The sequence below is a fragment of the Vulpes lagopus genome, chromosome 2 (assembly GCF_018345385.1).
Source record: "Vulpes lagopus strain Blue_001 chromosome 2, ASM1834538v1, whole genome shotgun sequence".
Classification (NCBI taxonomy): Eukaryota; Metazoa; Chordata; class Mammalia; order Carnivora; family Canidae; genus Vulpes; species Vulpes lagopus.
The window spans coordinates 138,856,745-138,877,301 of NC_054825.1; the positions used below are offsets into that span (position 1 = coordinate 138,856,745).

At 41.7% G+C, this 20,557-nt stretch overlaps 1 protein-coding gene across 6 annotated transcripts in view; it reads left to right on the forward strand.

Moving 5' to 3' along the window:
* Positions 1-20,557, forward strand: part of PRUNE2 (prune homolog 2 with BCH domain) — a 256,673-nt gene that overhangs the window by 160,405 nt on the left and 75,711 nt on the right. For all 6 annotated transcript variants that reach the window (XM_041742368.1, XM_041742375.1, XM_041742364.1 and 3 more), the window contains exons 7-8: positions 11,606-11,764; positions 13,787-20,339. In XM_041742368.1, coding sequence (XP_041598302.1) covers positions 11,606-11,764; positions 13,787-20,339 — 6,712 coding nt within the window. The remainder of the gene's footprint in view (positions 1-11,605; positions 11,765-13,786; positions 20,340-20,557) is intronic.

Consider the following 20,557-nt stretch of genomic DNA (forward strand, 5'->3'; position numbering starts at 1 on the left):
ACTCGAAACCAAGAGGGAATGAGTCTTGACTAAAACCAAAAGGTCTACACTGGAGCTGCAGGGGCTCATGTTTCTTAGCACACAGAGGACACTAGCTGGTCACAGGAGAGGAGAAAAAGCCAGAAGAGAGTGGAGAAGCACATCCCTGGCAACCCCTGCTCTCCTCCCAACTTGTCCCCTTGTTCTGTCTTTGTTTTTTTGAGAACATTCCCCAGATCCTTCAGACTTTCTTTCTCTTGACTTCAGTCATTTTGAATTAAGTTTCTGTGACTTGGGACCAACTTTCATGACAATACAGTGTCCTTCCCAGAAAATGAATTCCTTGAGATTCCCCCCCCCACCCCAGACATCTCCAAATGAAAACAAAACCACAAACCCCAGAGTGTATCTGTTTGCAGGAGGGGGTTTCTGGTAATTAGCTTAGATTGCAACAAATGGCACACACAGACTGTTGGCTCTGCATGTGTGCTCTAAGATTGGTGTTTACCCTATTATATTCCAATTTAAGAATGTCATAAAGTTTATCAGTGAGCAAATGGAAACTAGCAAGAACACATACATAAGTGGTTAGAGGCATGTGCCTTGATATACAGATTTTTTTTCTTTTTTTTTTTTTAGACTTCAAAAAAACTACTTTCATTGGGTGGATAGCAAAGGGGACACAACCATATTCCACTACTTAAACTTGGTGATGCTTGGGTATTTTTAGCAAATGAGTTGTCAGCAGAAAGGCTTCATTAGACCCATCAGGAAATCTGCCCATGAAGAACGAATCCCAAACTGTACTGACAGTTTCCTTGAGCCAAAATGATGAAGCACCTCTGACAAGAGCCATATTGTGCTCCCCATGTGAGGAGCGGGAGGAACAAAAGAGACAGTTTGATCTTCATTTGGTCAGGTTAATATTGACACAGCTTAGAAAAATCAGAAGTGTGTGTAATGTACACGTACAGCTAGTGCTCTAGAGACTTGACTGGTGGTTTCCATAAATCAGAAAAGGGTACCCAGAGAGGAAGGAAGGTTTCCTGCTTTCTCGAAATATTGTTCAAACTAGATGATTTATTTTTACAAAGAAAAATAAATAAAGCTGTAAGTTTTCAAGCTCATGGCTCAACACAAACCAATGGGGATTTTTTTTAAACATTTTTTAACATACACAATTATGGAAATAATTCAGTATTATTATCTGGTAGCTGGAATGTTTCCCAGGTTCCACCATCTCAAAAATAAAGCATAACTAATGAGTGGATTTTCCATTACACATGGGTCCTGAGTTATTCATTCCCATCTAGAAATCCTTATAAACACACATAAATTCAAACAAAGGGACCCTTACTGGGGAACAACAGTGTAGTCCTTTTCCTGCCGAGTCCTTGAATCCATACTGTATCAAAAAGTTTTGGTGATTATGGGTCTGTCCTTAAAGAAAATGTAAATTAGGCTGAGCTAGTTAATGAGATCGTGAATTATTGGTTGTGAACCTCCCCACATGCAAGTATTCAATCTACTATTAACGGGTTATGAGAGGCTGCCTAGGACATCTCCTCTAGGAAGTATAATATACAAGCATCTTTCTCCGGGGCAGGTTTCTGTTGTAACAATAGTTCTCTTTATGATGGAGACATTGAGGATGGGGTAGGATTTTTAACTTGCTTAATTTCAGGTTGATCTGAAACCAGCCCGTTTCATTTTAAGAAGTTCTTAATAAGGGACACCGGGTTGGCTCAGTGGTTGAATGTCTGCCTTCAGCTCAGGTTGTGATCCTGGGGTCCTGGGATTGAGTCCCACATTGGGCACCCTGCAGGGAGCCTGCTTCTCCTTCTGCCTGTGTGTCTGCGTCTCTCTCTCCCTGTCTCTCATGAATAAATAAATAAACTCTTTAAAAAAAAAAGTTCTATTTATTTATTTATTTATTTAATTTATTTATTCATGAGAGACATAGAGAGAGAGAGGCAGAGAAACAGGCAGAGGGAGAAGCAGGCTCCATGCAGAGAGCCCGATCCTGGGTCTCTAGGATCAGGCCCTCGGCTGAAGGTGGTGCTAAACTGCTGAGCCACCAGGGCTGCCCCCCCCAAAAAAGTTCTTAATTTAAACCTCTGCTTCCTGATGAACTGTATCCCCCTTCTCCTCCCCCCCCCCTTCTCGCTCGCTCTGTCACTCTCTTTCTCTCTCTTGATTACTGATATGGTTATTGGAGGTAAAAACTATTTGTCCTGTGACATGAAAACAGTAATTTTTAATTTTCAGCAAACGTGCTCTTTCCTTCTATTCTTGAACTCTTTGACTCAAATGATGACCTTACTAGGAAGATTGTTTAAAAGACTCTTGGTTTCTCCTCTAATGCTTATTATGATGTGCTTGACCTACACAAGAAGCATCTGCAGATTGATGCATTATTTTGTCTTTGATGGTTATGCCTTTATAGGAGGACGTTGCTTGAAATGGTGATATTGTAAGTTCTCCTGTTAACCTTAAAAAATAGAACAGCCCGTTATTTTGCCAGAAAAAAATCGGATTATTCAGGAATAGCAGAGAATTGCAATTCGGGTCAAGCAAGTTACGGCAAACCATAGGCAGGTCAACAGAACACTAGAGAGGAAGGCTCCTTCAGAGAGAAAGTGAGGGAGTCTAGAAGGTTGTCATAAACAAAAAGTCCATTGGAGTAAATGGCTTCTCATTGGCTGAATTGCAAGAGTCTCTCATTGGCTGGGCTGTGGCCAGGGGAAAAGGAAACCTTTCTTCCTCCTGCTGGGGTAGTAAAGCAGTGTTTATGTGCAAGATCTGTCCCTTACTGTTTGATCTGCAATTGACAACAAATGGTAAAGTTTAAGAGCTTCCCCTGCTGCCCTCCTGACATCATTCTAAATAAGATTTCCTTTATTTTTATTTTTTTTTTAACTTTCCCCCCCTTTCAATTAATTTTCACACTTCCATTAAGATACCCCTTCCCTTCTGGTAAGAAATTACCTCTTTTGTTTCCCCATCCATCTCTGCAATCCTAATTCCTGGTTTCTCTGGGCTTTTGAGCAGAAGAAAAGTAATGTTGGGAGCATCCTTAAATAAAGTTTTTATATCCTGTATGAAAAGTGAGATTCTTCCATTGTGTGTCCAAGCTACTAAAGGAAGAAAACTGCATGGGAGTAACTCTGGGTGACCCAGGACCATGCCAGTTCTCCTGCTTTTTATGTTTTCTGTGTACACACGCATGCCCAACTTTTAAAAAATATATATTGCTGCAAGAGTGTCACAATATTCTTCTTCATAGCAGTTTCTTTGGGTGAATTTTCAATTTTAGGTTTACACATACAATTCATGGTCAGACTACACTTATATTTTGCAGAGTAGATGAAAAACTGGAAATTGGTCAAAAAACATGATAATATTGAATCATCAAAAAATGTAGGCAGCTCATTATTATTAGCAATGTTAAAATCAAGGATGTGGCATGCTTGTCTATAGTAACAAGGGTGAATTGATACTAAATCATAAATAGGGTAGCAAAAAAAAGTTTTTTATTAAATTAAAAAACAATTCATCAGTATTATCTTTGATGATAAAGAATTTTCTTGTTTAAGAATGATGTAGAGCTTAGAACATGGGTTTGAGTCCCATTTTTCACCTGGATGAGCCATGTGATGTCAGTTTCTTTACCTCTGAGAGCCTCCTTTTTCTCAATGTGATGCAGAGATGATGTTACCCACCTCATTAGGGCATCTTAAAGTTTAAATGAGATGATGCAAAGCATGTAACAGAGTGCTTAATGCAGACACAGCACTTGATTACATTATGGTAATCAATAGTCAATAAACTATTGACTATGGTAGTCAATAGTAAACTATTGGTTTAAATGAGTGTCATATTGATCTACATATGTTACATACTCATTTATATACTATAGACTTTTAGTTTTCACAAAATCTTTTCACAATTGAGCTCTCTCTTCAGTTATGAAGAACAGTATGTATGTCTAATTCTATTTTCAAAATATGATGCATAATATAGTTTTAACAGACCCAGTGAAGTTTTTACTACCAAAATGCCTTGGCGAGCTTATAAAAATAAGAACAATAGAGCTTTTTTTTTCTTAATGACATCTGGTAAAAACATGGGAAATATCTTTGCTTACCAATTAAAGAGTGTATGAAAAACAGAATAAATGAAATCTCTTAATTTATGCATTTTGTGTTCTCATAAATCATTTTCCTGTCAAAATTATCAGACTTTATTATTGCTGAATATTTTAAACATCATAATGGAATTTTGGTAGCATAAATCATAAAGCTTTCAGTTAGAACATTTGTGTACACACCTCAGCATTTTTCTTATATCTTGATGAAAAAAAAATAGTCCTCAGTCTAGAAATAAATCCATGCAGAGTATAAATGTCAAACTATACTCTTAAATTTCAGTAACTCAGCAATCCATGCTGGTCACTCTGCTTGCAAGGTAGTTATGGATTGTCAAACTATGTTTCTAAGACTTACTGTCCCCCAGAAATGAAGCTATACAAGCTTGTGTTGTAATCTGGGGAATGATTTTTTTATCCTACCTACAAAAAAATACCTGCTTACTTGATTTTTCTACTTCCTATAAGAAGAAAAGAATCTCAAAAGTAATAAATCCTGGAATAGCTTATTGATGGCATTAGATAATAGTTTATTTCTTTTTTTAAAAAAAATTATTTATTTATGATAGTCACAGAGAGAGAGAGAGAGAGAGGCAGAGACACAGGCAGAGGGAGAAGCAGGCTCCATGCACCGGGAGCCCAATGTGGGATTCGATCCAGGGTCTCCAGGATCGCGCCCTGGGCCAAAGGCAGGCGCTAAACCACTGCGCCACCCAGGGATCCCAGATAATAATTTATTTCATTTAAAGAAAGCCTTATTCAATATATTTCATTTATCATTTGTAAGAGAGAAAACTGTTTGGGGATTATGTGTGTTATCCAGAATGCTGGACCTAAATAGAAAAAAAGAGCATGAGGGGTAAGATCTACTGAAGGGCATGTGGCCCTTGGAGGTGAAACAGTGGGAATGATGGGGTAGGCTCTACCCAAGGTGACTTAGCAAAAGGAAAAATCACTACAAAATTTTGTGATGCTTTAAAAGCTGGTATTTGTGTATCGGCAAACAGAAAGTGTAACTTGGAATTAAAGATAAATATCTCATTCATGAGATAAATCCTGTTTACTTTTTATCTTAGATTATCTTTAAATGACTTTACTTCACATTTAACTTTGTATAACTTTCTCTAACCGCTCACCTTTAAAAATTTTACATGCGAGTCACTTAAGCGACTTAAAAACGTGTGTGACTATCACTTGGAAGTTTATATATATATATTATAAAGGATATAAGAAATTTAATAGGAATAACCAGTTCTTATACCAGTATTTGTAAAATACTTCCTGTGAATCAGCTAAATCTCATGAATCCCCAGAATGACCTTTTGATGGCTAAAGAACCAGGAAAGGAAAGAGACCTAATGTTCATTGTCTACTCTGTGCAAGCCACTGGGCCAGCTCTTTGATTCATGTTCTCAATTCTTTTTTTTTTTTTAAAGATTTTATTCATTCATTCATTCATTCATTCATTCATGAGAGGCACAGAAAAAGAGAGAATGAGAGGCGGAGACCCAGGCAGGCAGAGGGAGAAGCAGGCTCCATGCAAGGAGCCCAATGTGGGACTCGATCCTGGATCCCAAGATCATGACCTGAGCCAAAGGCAGACTGACACTCAACTGCTGAGCCACCCAGGCGTCCTCATGTTCTCAATTCTTATCAACAGTTCTCCGAAGTGAAGGTTTACAAGTGAGTAAGCTGGGGCTTGAAGAAGTGAGTGAAATAACTCACTCAAGTCACCCTGCCAACAAAGAACAGAGACAGAATCAGTTCATGCTCAGCTGATTCCAAAGCCTTTACTGGAAAACCTAGAAGGAGCTCTTGAAAATAACAGAGACACAGTCAGATTTTAGATGAGCAACTTGCTAAATTATGACAACTTTCATATCAGGGTGCCTTAATACCCATTGCATGTTAGATTTCAATATATATGATTTGGATACATTGAGAAATGATATTCTATTTTTATATGTCATAGAAATTATTTTTTGCTTCTATACACTGAGTGCTTTCTTGTGGCATTACTAGCAGCATACTATTCTTTTGTGCAATTCCTTCATAATTTGTGAAACCATTTCTCTATTGTTGGACATTTAGATTGTTTCTAAGTTTTAGTTATTAAAGTAATAATCCAGTGAATAGCTCTGTCCACAAACCCTTTGTGTCCATATCTGATTATGTCATTAGAATATATTTCTAACAGTGCATGAGAATGCCCCTTAGGAAATATTTATCAATAATAGGAAAAGAGAAGATATTTTACTATTGAAGGATTTCTTTGATTATCAATGAATTCAGATATTTATTGGCATTTGTGTTTTGACTGTAAATGTTTTATGTTCAACTGTTTTTCTATTGCTATGTTTACTTTTTCCCCACTGATTTATAAGAACTCGACATTAAAACTTCCTCCTCCAATTAAGAGAATAAAATGGTAGTAAATAATAACAATTGCATTGAAAACATTGAGTGGCTGTAAGCAGCGAAGTGTCATGATTTTGCTTACATTTTTAAAAGCTCTCTCTTAATGCTGTGAGAAGAGCTGATTATAAGACACAAAAGTAGATGCAGAGAGACCCGTCAGAAGGCTGTTGCTGCAGTTCAAGCAAGAGATGATGGTGACCCTGGAAAGGACAGTAATAGAGATGGAGAGAAGTGTTTGGACTTGCACTATGTTTTACTTTTTTTAAAGATTTATTTATTTATTTATGATAGACACAGAGAGAAGGAGAGAGAGAGGCAGAGACACAGGAGGAGGGAGAAGCAAGCTCCATGCCAGGAGCCCGACATGGGACTCGATCCCGGGACTCCAGGATCACGCCCTGGGCCAAAGGCAGGCGCCAAACCACTGAACCACCCAAGGATCCCCCTTGCACTATGTTTTAGAAATAAAGTTAGCAGGATTTGCTGATGGATAAGAAATGAGATAAGAAAAGAATCAATGATTTCTAGATGTTTGGCTTGGGTAACAGGGTGCATGGCAGTGCCACTAAATGATATGGAGGAAATTGGGGTAGAGGTGGGCTTTATTTTATTTGAGATGCTTATTAGACATTCAGGTGGAAATACCATGAGGATAGACAAGGGTAGAGTTCAGGTGGATATAGCTTGGTTGTCACTGGCAGACAGATGCTTTGAAAGCCTTGATGAAACTGGATGAAATCCCCGAAGAGAATGTGCAGATAAAGAAGAGAAAGAGGTTTGAAAACACATTCTGAGTCATGAACATTTAGAGGTTGAAAAGGAAGAGGAACCAGCAGAGGTGACTGAGTAATAGCCTGGGAGCTAGGAGAGAAACGAGGAGAGTGTGATGTTAGCAAAGTGAAGGAATGAAGTGTTTCAGGAAAAGGAGGGAGGGTCAACCTCGTGGAATTCTTTGGAGAAGTCAAAGAAAGTAAGAACAGGAGAGTGACTTTTGGATATTGCCATCTGGAAGTAATTGGTACTTTTGAGAAGAGTGGCTTCAATGGAAGCATGGAGGCAGAAACCTGACAGAGGGATTCAGGAGACAATAGAGGATAGGAATATATGAGCAATGTCAGAAAGACAATTATCATATGATTACACTCATATGTAGGATTTAAAAAACAAAACAGAAGATCATGAGGGAAGAGAGGAAAAAATAAAACAAGATGAAATCAAAGAGGGAGACAAAGACTATAAGAGACTTAATTATAGGAAACAAACTGAGGGTTGCTGGAGGGGAGTGGGACGGGGGGACAGGGTAACTGGGTGATGGGCATTAAGGAGAGCACAGGATATCATGAGCACTGGATGTTATATGCAACTGATGAATCACTGACCTCTACTTCTGAAACCAATAATACATTATCTGTTAATTAATTGAATTTGAATTTAGGAAAAATCATAATTTGAATAAAAGAGTGGGTTTTTCTCTCTCAGGGAATAGCCACATTTCAGTACTCAAATGTTTACACATTATTTAGATCATCTTTATTTCATGTGATGCACTACAGCTATCAGCACGTAGCCTAAAGACTCAATTTTTCAGAGTGATGAAATAAGAACTAAAACAGGATTTTGTGAGAGACTAAAATTTACTGCTGCATTTGTCTGCAAACTTTCAACCACAAATGTAGTAAATCTACTGGACACTATCACTGTCACTGTCTCGGTTGTTACATTCGTTAGAGGATTAAAGCTATGTTAGTAGTAGTATCATTTCTGTTGCCCTGCACTTTGTCATGATGATCATCACCCTCACATTAGCTTTTGGCTGGGAAATAATAAAGCCTTTTTCTCCCCATACTTCCAGGGTCTTCCTACTGTTTCCAAAATTAGAAATGACTGGGGCAAGAGGACTCTTGTCCTCTAAAAATGTTTGATGATGGAATCTTTGGACCTATGGGTGTGACAAAGCACAATGACAGGGGGCACTTCCCATTCTTCCTAATGGAGGATGTGTTGCAATGGGCTTGGTTTTATGCCAGTCAGTTACCAGCTATAATGATTAGTAAAGTAACTTTATAAATTCCCTGCAGCAAAAAAATTAATAAATAAATAGATAGATAGATAGATAGATAGATAGATAAATAAATAAATTCCCTGCAGCAATCTGAGGCTGCGGTTGTACTGCTAAGTCTATACAGTGGGGGTATATTAAGTTAAGGTAGGAGCTCTTCCTTTTCTGAACCTTTGGCAAATTGAGTGAGATATACATATGTGTGTATGTATATAATTTAACTTAAGGTGGAGGAGACATATGAGCAGATTAACAAATAGTATTTGTATACATGTAACTAAAACAGTAATTTATCAGGTAGAAGGCAGATGGGAGAAATAAAATGCCAACCTGTATCTACAGTTGGGTTGTGTTGATGATGAAGTGCTGTTTATTTAGGGCCAGCCTAGCTTGTCAGCAACATAAGAGCCTTTGTAGCACATGACTCCCTGCGTAGCTAGAAGACAATAATAAATTATTTCCTATGCAAACAGCACCGGCACAAAAGCAGAACAAACAGACTCTGCCTCCCAGATTCCTGAAGATTCTCACTCATTCCCTTGTTTGATTCTCTTTTAAAGATGATCCTCCTGACGTTATCCTAAAGCCAGTAAGATCAACTCTGGTTTGGACAATTATATGAGGGTAGATGGGACATAGTTGTTGACATTTGCCGTTTTGGAGATAGCAATGCCTAAGTGATTCACTTAAATCTTTGTTTTTTTCAATACTTCATATGTTCACATGGGTTTGGGGGCCACCCAGAGGAGAACTGGCCTGAGACTCTGCATTCCTAACAAGATGATTGGTGTTGTCATTGCCTCTGGACTTGAGTCCAACAAGATCGTAGAGCCGTCATTTTCACACCAAAGAATCCGAATAGATTGGAGCTTAGCCAACAGTTTTGAATAGCAAATGTTCCACAAGTATGGCTTTGAATAATGCTGAATCTACTGACTCCCAATCCTGTGCTCAGCTACCAGTAAAACCTGCCTTCCTGTGTTCAAGTGACCTTGCTGGGAGTCTCATGATAATTGTTATTATGTGTGAAAAATTTCCTAGGAGTGTTGTATCTGCCTTCCAGGATTTATAACTATGTCAGGGACTTTATGTACATATGGAAAAAAATATTTGGAAAGGAAAATTGCTGATCCTCTTGGCCAATGCCTTTAGTCTGGAGGATGTGGGAGATAAGATGTAGGTAGTTGCTGTTCATTCTCGTTTTCCTTTGGGACTATAGCTTCTTTTATAAAGCATGATGGCAAAAAGCTCAGCACTAAAGTTCTCTTAAGGGTTAACACCAGTAATGATTTGAAATAATTCCATCTATTGAATGCCCGTTGTGTATAATAATATGAGGTCCAATTTGTAAAATATATCATTTTAAATACATACTTCTATCATGGGTGAGTTAATTTTTTAAATTATCTATTTAAAGATTGTTACTATGACATTTGGACAATAAATAAAAAGCATGAAAACTGACAGTATGCTTTCTGGAACGCATGTTACCAAAAGCTATTGTATTTGAACACCGTAAATTCATTGACCAAGTAAGTACAATAGATCCTTGGTATTCAGCAACAATGTATCCTTGAGAGCTTTGTGAATTCGCATGTGCAATTCCTTCTACCCCAAAAGTGCAATGGTCTTGGGAGATGCCTAGTGAGGGCAACTGCCCCAGAAGAAGATAACAACCACTCCTTGAGGTGTGGAAGCTGGTGATGGGCCAGGCCCACTCATCTGTCACGTGTCTTGTGTGGCCCCTCAGGAGCCTCAGAGACTTAACATTCAACTCAGCAGAATTACAGAGCACATGTATTATGGATAAAGTGGCCAGTAAAGGGACGCCTGGGCGGTTCAGTGGTTGAATGTCTGCCTTTGGCTCACGTCATGATCCTGGGGTCCTGGGATCAAGCCCCATATTGGGCTCCCTGCTCATTGGGAAGTCTGCTTCTCCTTATGCCCCCCCCCCTCATTCTTTCTCTCTCTTTCTCTCTCTCTTGCTTACTCTCCATCTCTCAAGTAAATAAATAAAATCTTCAAAAACAAAAACATTTTTTTGAGCAACTAGTATAGGCTAGGAATCATGCTAAGGCCTAACATATGGTCTTTAGTTCATTTCTTTAAGAAAGAGAGAAAACTATGCCAACAAAGAGGTTCTCACTGCAGGTAATAAAACTCAAAAAGGCCAGCACATAGTCAAGGACGATGTGAGCCATGAGTTTGGGTGCTCTGTGGTAATGGCCTCCTTTCCACAATGATTCATTCCTTCTTAGCTACCACTTAGAGCAAGAAGATTTGATATCATTGCCCTTCCATAAATCTCCAGGACTCCTACAGTGGAATAAAAAGCATATAGTTAGCTCAACTAGATTCATCCTTAGGGATTCTTCTTGGCATTATAATAATCATTGGAAAAGCAATTATTTAAAAAAAGAACATGGACTTCCTCCTATTTTTCTAGTGATAGTTATAATAGCAGCTATTCCTACATCCTAGGAACAATAAAAGGAAAAGTATTTTTTTTGCAAAGTCAGTGTTTTAATAAACATTTTAGGGAAAAACTATTAAGACCTTTCTTACTTATCTAAACTATCTTAATAATAGCCAAGACTCCTGGGAACCTGGGTGGCTCAGTCACTTCAGCCTCCAGCTCTTCAGGTTGTGATCTCAGGGTGAGATGAAGCCCCACAGGGGACCAGGAGGCTCTGCATTCAGTGAGGAGTCTGCCTGGGATTCTCTCTCCCTCTCCCTCTGCCCCTCTCTTGCTCTCCTCCCCAACCAGATCGGCTCACAGACACTCTGTCTCTCTCTTAAAAAAAATGGCCAGGATTCTTTCCTTTCTTGAATTAGGAAAATAGGCAAGCAAAGGACATTTTAAGCCATAGCATGAAAGTTTGCAAACTTGTGTGTCTATCTCATTTGCGTCACGACACACCATAATGTGGGACAAATTTGTGGCACAAGTCCCTGAATGAGGCAGTCTGGCATTAATATCAAATTGCCTGTTGTTGTTTCAGAACTGTATGTTTCACAGCAATATCAGCAGTGGCTTGAAAGCATTTGCAGACAAATTCGGTTTTGATGTTCTCATCCTCCTGGCCAGCTACCTGTCGGAGGAAGAGCAGCCCCGACGGCAGATCGCTGTGTACTCTCAGAACCTCGAGTTGTGCAGTCAGGTAAGGATCCTTCACCCTCGCCCATGTTACAGCTTCCTCACCTGCTGGCTGTCACAACACGTGGTGGGACATGGGAATAGACCCAAGAGATAAGGTCCTCGAGTATGAGTTTTAAGAAATGATGGGGTATTTTGCACACTGGGCCATTCATTTATTCACAAACTTTCAGTGCTTTACTTCGGTGTCTTAGTGTTTAGTTTTGAGGCTCTATCACCAAGAAATCAACTAATTAGAATTGGCAGTGAGATAAATATTGGCCCTTTTTTAAAAAAAATTGAGGTGTAATTGACACATAACATGATATTAGTTTCTGGGGTATAACATACTGATTTGATGTTTGTGCATATTGTGAAGTGATCACCACAGCAAGTCTAGTTAACATCCATCACATGCATAGTTACCAAAAAGGTTTTGTGTGATGAGGACTTTTAAGATCTACTCTCTTAGTTACTTTTAAATATGTAATACAGTGTTATTAACTATGCCATGCTGTACATTACATCCCCAGGACTTATCTGTTTTGTAACTGGAAGCTTATACCTTCCAAGCCTCTTCACCCCCACACAATGTCTATTTTATTTTATTTTATTTTATTTTATTTTATTTTATTTTATTTTATTTTTTTATTTTATTATTTTTTACCTTACTTTATAGTGATTAGAAGCCCTGGAGCTGGCTCTGCCCTGCCTCTCCTCTTCCCCATGGCTCTCCCCACCTGTCACCTAGGAGACAGTTCCTCCAAATCTTAAGCAGCGCAAAGCTGAGACTACCCTAGAGGGAGGATCTCTTTGTATCCCTATGAGCACAGGTGATCAAGGGTCAGCCTCTCCAGAGCTCACAACATGGCTCCATCATATGTTACCTGCGTGTCATTGATTAAGTTATCTAACCTTGTTATGTCTCTGTGTCATCATTGGCCAAATGGAGATAAAGAATCCCTACTTTGTAACAGAATAATTGTGCAGAATAAAGAGATACCACATATAAAATCCATAGAACTGTGCCTGGCATATGGAAAACTCAATAAATGTTAATTATTATTATTATTACTATCTGTGTGAACACTGTAGTTATTTTCAGTGGGGTTACTATCACCTCCACTAATCCTGTGGGGCCATTTCAAAAGCCCAGTGTGCAAAAATATTCCTGACATTTCCTAAAAATCACAGAGATGCAACCAAGTTCTGGCCTCACACAAGTTCTCTTGGCCTCCAAAGGCTGCTTTGTCTGTTCTGGCCTCCATGTCGATGCTTCCAGGGGGACCTGAAGAGACAGTTGGGGCCTGAGCACTGTTGGAAAGCTCCACCACTGGTGGCTTTCTCTTTCCTGCTTTCTCCTTTACCTTATGAGGCTTTTGGATGTCAAAGCAGGTCCAGGGTACCTCCTACTACACAGAAGCCTTTCTACCACCATGTTTCTCCACCATGTTTCCCCTCATTCCCACTTGACCCCCTAGTTCTCAACAACCAGCCTTATCTCTGCTTTTTGTAAACTTTAATTTTACTCCTGCTAGAAAATGGTATTACAGTACAAGGAAAGGGTGTAAATGGTTTACATCTCTTAACCTGTAACTTTTAGGAGCAAGCCACATTGAGCAGCTGGATTTTGAGTTAAAAGAGAAGCCAATTTGATGGGATTGTAGAAAGAGTTGGTGGTATAGGAAGTGGGACTTGCCATGTCTTACATTATGTGGTCTTCAGCTGTTTGAGGTCTTCTTTGTAGATGGATAAACACAGATTAATTTTATATTAAGAAAAATTAGGGGGTACCTGGGTAGCTCAGTGATTGAGCATCTGCCTTTGGCTCAGGGCATGATCCTGGGGTCCTGGGTTTGAGTCCCACATTAGGCTCCTCACAGTGAGCCTGCTTCTCCGTCTACCAATGTCTCTGCCACTCTCTCTGTGTCTCTCATGAATAATTTAATTTAATTTAATTTAATTTAATTTAACTTAATTTAAAAAGAAACATCACAAAGAGCAAAGTGCCTGAGTGCTCACACAAACACCTGTACCTCCCTGACAGATTTGCTGTGAATTGGAAGAATGCCAGCACCCTTGCCTAGAGCTGGAGCCCTTTGAATGTGGCTGTGATGAGATCCTGGTGTACCAGCAGGAGAACCCTCTGGTGACCTGTGATCAAGTGGTTCTTCTTGTCAAGGAAGTCATCAATAGGAGGTGTCCAGAGATGGTCTCCAACAGCCGGACGTCCTCAACAGAAGCCGTGGCAGGCAGTGCCCCGCTGTCTCAGGGATCTTCTGGGATTATGGAGTTGTATGGTTCTGACGTAGAGCCACAGCCCAGCTCTGTGAATTTCATAGAAAACCCTCCAGATCTGAGCGATTCTAACCAGGCTCAGGTGGATATGAACGTAGACCTTGTCAGCCCAGATAGCGGGTTGGCCACTATTAGGAGCAGCCGTTCATCCAAGGAGAGTTCAGTTTTCCTCAGTGATGACAGTCCAGTAGGAGAAGGTGCAGGGCCTCACCACAGCCTCCTCCCAGGGTTTGACTCCTATAGTCCCATCCCTGAAGGAGCAGTAGCAGAAGAGCATGCCCGGTCAGGAGAACACAGTGAATCCTTTGACCTCTTCAACTTTGATCAAGCCCCCATGGTTTCTGGGCAATCTCAACCATCTTCCCATTCTGCAGACTACTCACCTGCAGATGACTTCTTCCCCAATAGTGATTCATCAGAAGGACAACCCCCTACGAGGCCTAAAGAAATCAATGGGATAGGGATGGACTTGTCTAATTATTCACCCAGTTCGCTTTTGTCAGGAGCTAGCAAAGATAACCTTGTGGAATTTGATGAAGAGTTTGGTCAGAGACAAGAAAGTCCCCAGAATCACTCTGAAAGAAATTTGAGCCTGACAGGTTTTGTGGGAGAGAAATCTCCTTCACCAGAGAGGCTAAAAAATATTGGAAAGAGGGTGCCACCAACACCTATGAATAGCTTTATAGAAAACTCACCATCTACTGAAGAACCAGCTCTACTCTATCCAGAAAATGTGACCCCAAAAGCAGTAGATGCAGGTCACATAGGGCCACCTCAGACCCGTGCAAGGTGCAGCAGCTGGTGGGGTGGTTTGGAAATTGACTCTAAAAATATTGTAGATGCATGGAGTTCCAGCGAACAGGAGTCTGTCTTCCAGAGCCCCGAGTCATGGAAAGATCATAAGCCAAGCCCAGTTGATCGGAGAGCCTCCGATTCTATATTTCAACCAAAGAGTCTTGAATTCCCAAAGTCAAGTCCTTGGGAGTCTGAATTTGGTCAGCCAGGGCTTGACAGCAATAATATTCAAGACCAAAATGAGGACAATTTGCAGTTTCAGAATGTGCCCACAGAGAAATCAAATTTGCCAAATTCTTCTCCTCAGGGAACGAATCACCTGATAGAAGACTTTGCTGCCTTGTGGCGTTCTGATCGTTCTCCCACAGCGATGCCAGAACCATGGGGAAACCCCACAGAAGACGGTACCCCAGCTTCTACGGTGTCATTCCCAGCCTGGAGTGCATTTGGTAAAGAAGATAGCACCAAAGCTTTGACAAATACCTGGAATCTGCACCCAACGAGTGGTGAGACACCTTCTGTGAGGGACCCAAGTGAGTGGGCCATGGCAAAAAGTGGGTTTTCTTTTCCTTCAGAAGACAATTCACCCAGTGACGGAAATAATGAAGTAGCTCCAGAAATCTGGGGCAGGAAGAACCACGACCCCAGGGATAGCATCCTTATATCTGGCAACCCCACCTCTGATCTGGATCATGCGTGGAATAGTTCTAAGCCATCACAGGAAGATCAGAATGGTTTAGTGGATCCAAACATTAGGGGCAAGGTGTATGAAAAGGTCGATTCCTGGAACCTTTTTGAGGAGGGTATCAAGAAAGGAGGGTCAGACGTCCTGGCACCTTGGGAAGATTCCTTCTTATATAAATGTTCCGATTACAGTGCATCCAACATGGGGGAAGATTCGGTGCCTTCCCCCTTAGATACCAACTACTCCACGTCTGACTCTTACACTTCGCCAACATTTGCTGGAGACGAAAAAGAAACAGAAAACAAGCCATTTGCTGAAGAGGGAGGCTTGGAGTCAAAAGATGCTAACTCTGCCACAGGGGAGACTGAGATGCCTCCTCAGTCACCGCAGCAGCCAGCTAGAAATCGAATTGGCTCAGATCCTGGGAACCTAGAAATGTGGGGTTCCCCTGATACAGAAAATAATTCTCAAATAAATGTCACTCATAACTTGGATAAAGATTTACTCGAGACAGAGCCCACAGATGATAAGAATATCTCCCTGGAGGATGACATCGGGGAAAGCAGCCTGTCCAGTTACGACGACCCCAGCATGATGCAGCTGTACAACGAAACCAACCGGCAGCTCACGCTTCTGCACAGCAGCACCAACTCTCGCCAGGCGGTCCCTGACAGTCTCGACCTGTGGAACAGGGTGATTCTGGAGGACACGCAGTCCACTGCAACCATCTCCGATGTGGACAATGATTTGGACTGGGATGACTGCAGTGCAGGTGTGGCGATCTCCAGCGAAGGTCAAGCACAAGGATACATGGCTCAAGGTACCGAACCCGAAACCCGATTTTCAGTGAGACAGCTGGAACCATGGGGTGTGGAGTATCAGGAAGCAAGTCAGGCAGACTGGGAACTCCCTGCCTCTTCTGAGCATATCAAGGACCCTCCTGCCAACGAGTATCAAACCCTGAATGAAAAAAGTGGGCAGCTAATTGCTAATAATATTTGGGATTCCGTCATGAGGGATAATGACATGTCTTCGTTAATGTTATCAGGCCAATCATATGTTACAGATTCTGAACAACACAAGTCACCTCCTGAAACTCCCAGCCCATTGGAAAAAATTAAGGACAGTTATATCCCAGAGGTGCTAGAAGCCTCTGAAGCCAATGAGTCAGGAGCACTTGATCCTGATAAGCAGGAGATGGGCAGAGGAGCCCCGCCAAATGATGCAGTGTCCTTGGCAACCAACCTCGAGAATCCAGGGCATTTTGCACCCTCAGATCCATGGAAAGGTCTTAGCTACGGGCAGAGTGAAAGTGAGGGAAAAGCTCATGGAGCTGCTACTAGGGAGTGTCTCAGTGAGGAGGAGATGCTAGATAGAGCCTCAGGGATTCCTGAAAAAGGGCAAAGTGACCAGGAATGCTCTTCCTCAATTTCATCTCAACATCAAGACATCTGCGATGAATCAGGCAAAATCATCTCTCATTCAGACACTTCCAGTCCTCAGACTGAGGAACCGCAGGAGGTTTCAGAGCATGAGAAAGGGTCTTACAATCCAGATCCCTGTGATGTGCACACAGAGGTGTCCACAAACAACCCACAGGCCGAAGAGACCTGCGAAAAGCACCTCATGTATCATGGCAATTCAGGTGAAACCACTGAAATTTCAGATAGCTTCAATTTAACTAGAAATTTATCTTTACCTGAAATGGATCTTGAGAAGACTGAAGCATGTAGTATTCTGGAGCCAGGGAGCTTGAACCAAGAGCCACCCCATGAGTGTCCCCAAAGCCTTGACATTTGGGATTGCTCTATAGACAGTGACTTGCAGGTCAATTTGCCAAGTTCTGAGATACCTAAGAATCTTGAAGTTAAGAGTACTGAAAACAGCACTCCAGGAGCTAATCCATCAGGAAATTATCACAGAGATAGTATTTCCAGTGAGTATTCACATTCGAGTGCATCGAGTCCTGGCCTAAATGATTCTTCATCTGCATTGCCTTCCTGGGACCAGGGACCCAATGTGGGGCACCAGAAGCAGAATCAGGATGATTGGAGCAAACAGAATCACCAAGACTCTGCACTAATTATTACTGACAGCCAAGTGGGAGTAATGACTGAAATGAAGGATGTGGAGAAAAACAGAATCGACAGGTTGGAAAAGAATTTAGATCACAAGCTTCCTAAATTTTTAGAGATTTGGAATGACTCAGTAGATGGTGATTCCTTTTCCTCGTTATCCAGTCCTGAAACAGGCAAATGTTCTGAATACTCAGATGCATATCAAGAAAGAAATCTAGTGGTTAGTCAGCAGGAGAAAAACGAGCAAGACATTTCTAAAACTCTGCAGCCAGAGGACGCCAGGTTCATGTCAACAGGCTCAGGTTCTGATGATGAGAGCATAGGCGATGAAGAGTCAGTGGACAAGGAGATCCATTTGGGCACATGCCAAGCTGCTCAGAGTGAAACCAGGGCTTGGGATTCACTGAATGAACCTAGTAAGTTCCTGGCCACAGCTGATCCCAACTCTGATGAATTTTCTACCTATGGAGGTGGTTCAGAACCAACAGAGAATAAATCCACCCCGCTCTGTGACAATCAACAAAGCAGCCCTGATCACTGGAATTTCTCACCACTAAAGGAGACTGAACTCCAGATTACAGAAGTGGATAAGGAGACGAGATCTCCAGAAACAGGGAAGACAGGAGATATCCTGTGGCAGATCTCTCCCCTAAGTGAATCAAAGAATGAGAATCATTCTAAATTGGAAATGCTTGGCTTCTCAGCCGAGAGCACTGAGTGGTGGAATGCCTCTCTACAAGGAGGGCGACCTATTGAGAGTGCATTTGAGAGGGAATTACCTAGCTCAAGTAGTGTGTTAGAGATGAGTTCTTCAGCATACCAAACCATGAGTCCCTGGGGAGTACCCATTCAGGGTGATAGTGAACCCGTGGAATCACAAGGTACCAGTCCTTTCACTGAGGAACATCAATCACCCTTTCTGGATGGCAATGACAAGAACTCCCATGAGCAACTTTGGAACATTCAACCAAGGCAGCCAGACCCAGAAGCTGATCAGCTTAGCCAGCTTGTAATATTGGACCACGTTAAAGAAAAGGATTCTAGAGAGCAAACCTTCGTGTCCTCTGCTGGTCAAGAACTGACTTCTGAAACACCAACGCAGGAGCAGCAGTGTCAGAACACTGTGATGTCTGTCTGGGATCAGTCAGGCCCAACATTTACTCACACAGATGAAAATGGTTGTGTTATAGCTAATGTTTCGACTGTTGAGTGTCAAGAAACAAAGTGGTGGGAAGAAGGAAAATCATATCCCAGTGAAATAATGAATTCAAGCGTTGCCTCAGAAGATTTCCCCACTGTCAATTCTCCGACTCAGTTGATAAAGAAGTCAGACTCTGAATGGGATGTCTCTACTCCTAGTGAGGGCCCCCAAGGCACATTTGTTCCAGATATTTTACATGGCAACTTCCAAGAGGGTGGGCAACTGGCCTCAGCTTCGCCTGATTTGTGGATGGATGCTAAGCAGCCCTTCAGTGTGAAAGCAGATGGTGAGAATCCAGATATACTGACTCACTGTGACCATGACAGCTATTCTCAGGCTTCCAACAGCCCTGATATATGTCACGATTATGAAGCCAAGCAAGAGACTGAGCAGCACATCAGGGCTCGAGTAGGACCTAAAGGGGAAGCCAGTGAGTTATATGTCACTGAGCCAGAGATGGATGAAGAACCCAATCAGGAGCCTGGGCAGAAATTTGTCCCATGTAATTCAGAACTATCTTCTGAAGATGTGGTTCCACTGCCTCCAGTCAGGGATCAAGCGAACACAAGTGGCTCATCTCAGTTGGCCTCTCACAAATCTTCCCCTGAACCTTCTGAAATAAATGGTGGGAATGATACAGGTTTCAAAGCATCAGAGAAAGGAGCTGCCCCAGATGCAGCACCAACTCTGCAACTTGTGGACAGAACAATCCCAACGGTTGAAAACGTGAGAACCAGCATTTTTGTAACTCCTCAAGAGCCAACTACGGACAGCAACAGCTTGCTGATGTCGGAGGACTTTTCTCCTAAAAGCCAGACAGATGCAGGAGCCTTGTTGGACCATGAGCCACCTGTTACTACTGAGAATCCTGCCACTGATGCCTTGCTAGCCTCAGACACTTGTCTGGATGTAAGCGAAGCTGCCTTTGACCACAGTCTCAGCGATGTCTCAGGTCTTAACACATCCACAGGAACAATAGATGACATGAGTAAATTGACATTATCAGAGGGCAACCCTGAAACACCAGTTGATGGGGATGCAGGGAAGCAAGATATCTGTTCATCTGAAGCCTCGTGGGGTGATTTTGAATATGATGTCATGGGCCAAAATATCGATGAAGATTTAATGAAAGAGCCTGAACATTTTCTCTACAGTGGTGAGCCTCCCTTGGAAGAAGATGCTCTGAAGCAATCGCTGGCACCTTACACTCCTCCCTTTGATTTGTCCTATCTCACAGAACCTACTCTTGAGGTCAAAACAACAGAGGGAGCTGGGTCTCCAGAGGATGAGTCTTTGGGGAGTGATGCAGCCGAGATACTGCTTTCTGCCCTTCCTGATCAGAGAAGCAAGGAAAATCATGCAGAGATCCGAAACAGCCAGCCTGGGCAGCTGGTTGTGCTGCATATCCATGAAGACTCTGAGCCCGTGTCTTTGCCTGCTGGAGTTGAGGCCAACCTTGAGTTGTCTCCATCAAACATTGACTGGGAAGTAGAAACAGACAACTCAGATTCACCAGCAGGTGGAGACGTAGGACCACCAAATGGTAAGAAACACCCTCTTCCTCCACCCCCCCCCACCCCCCTCCCTGAAACTGCTGCTTTCATGCAATTAACATATTTGTAAACCAAGCTCTTCCTACCTAGGTGGGAAGAAAAAAAGAGGAACTAACTGCATTTGTAATGTATACTTAACCAAGTTCTGCATTGCAGCAGTAATGTCTGCTACTTGTATAATACCTATCTTTGAAGAGTGCCTGAGAAA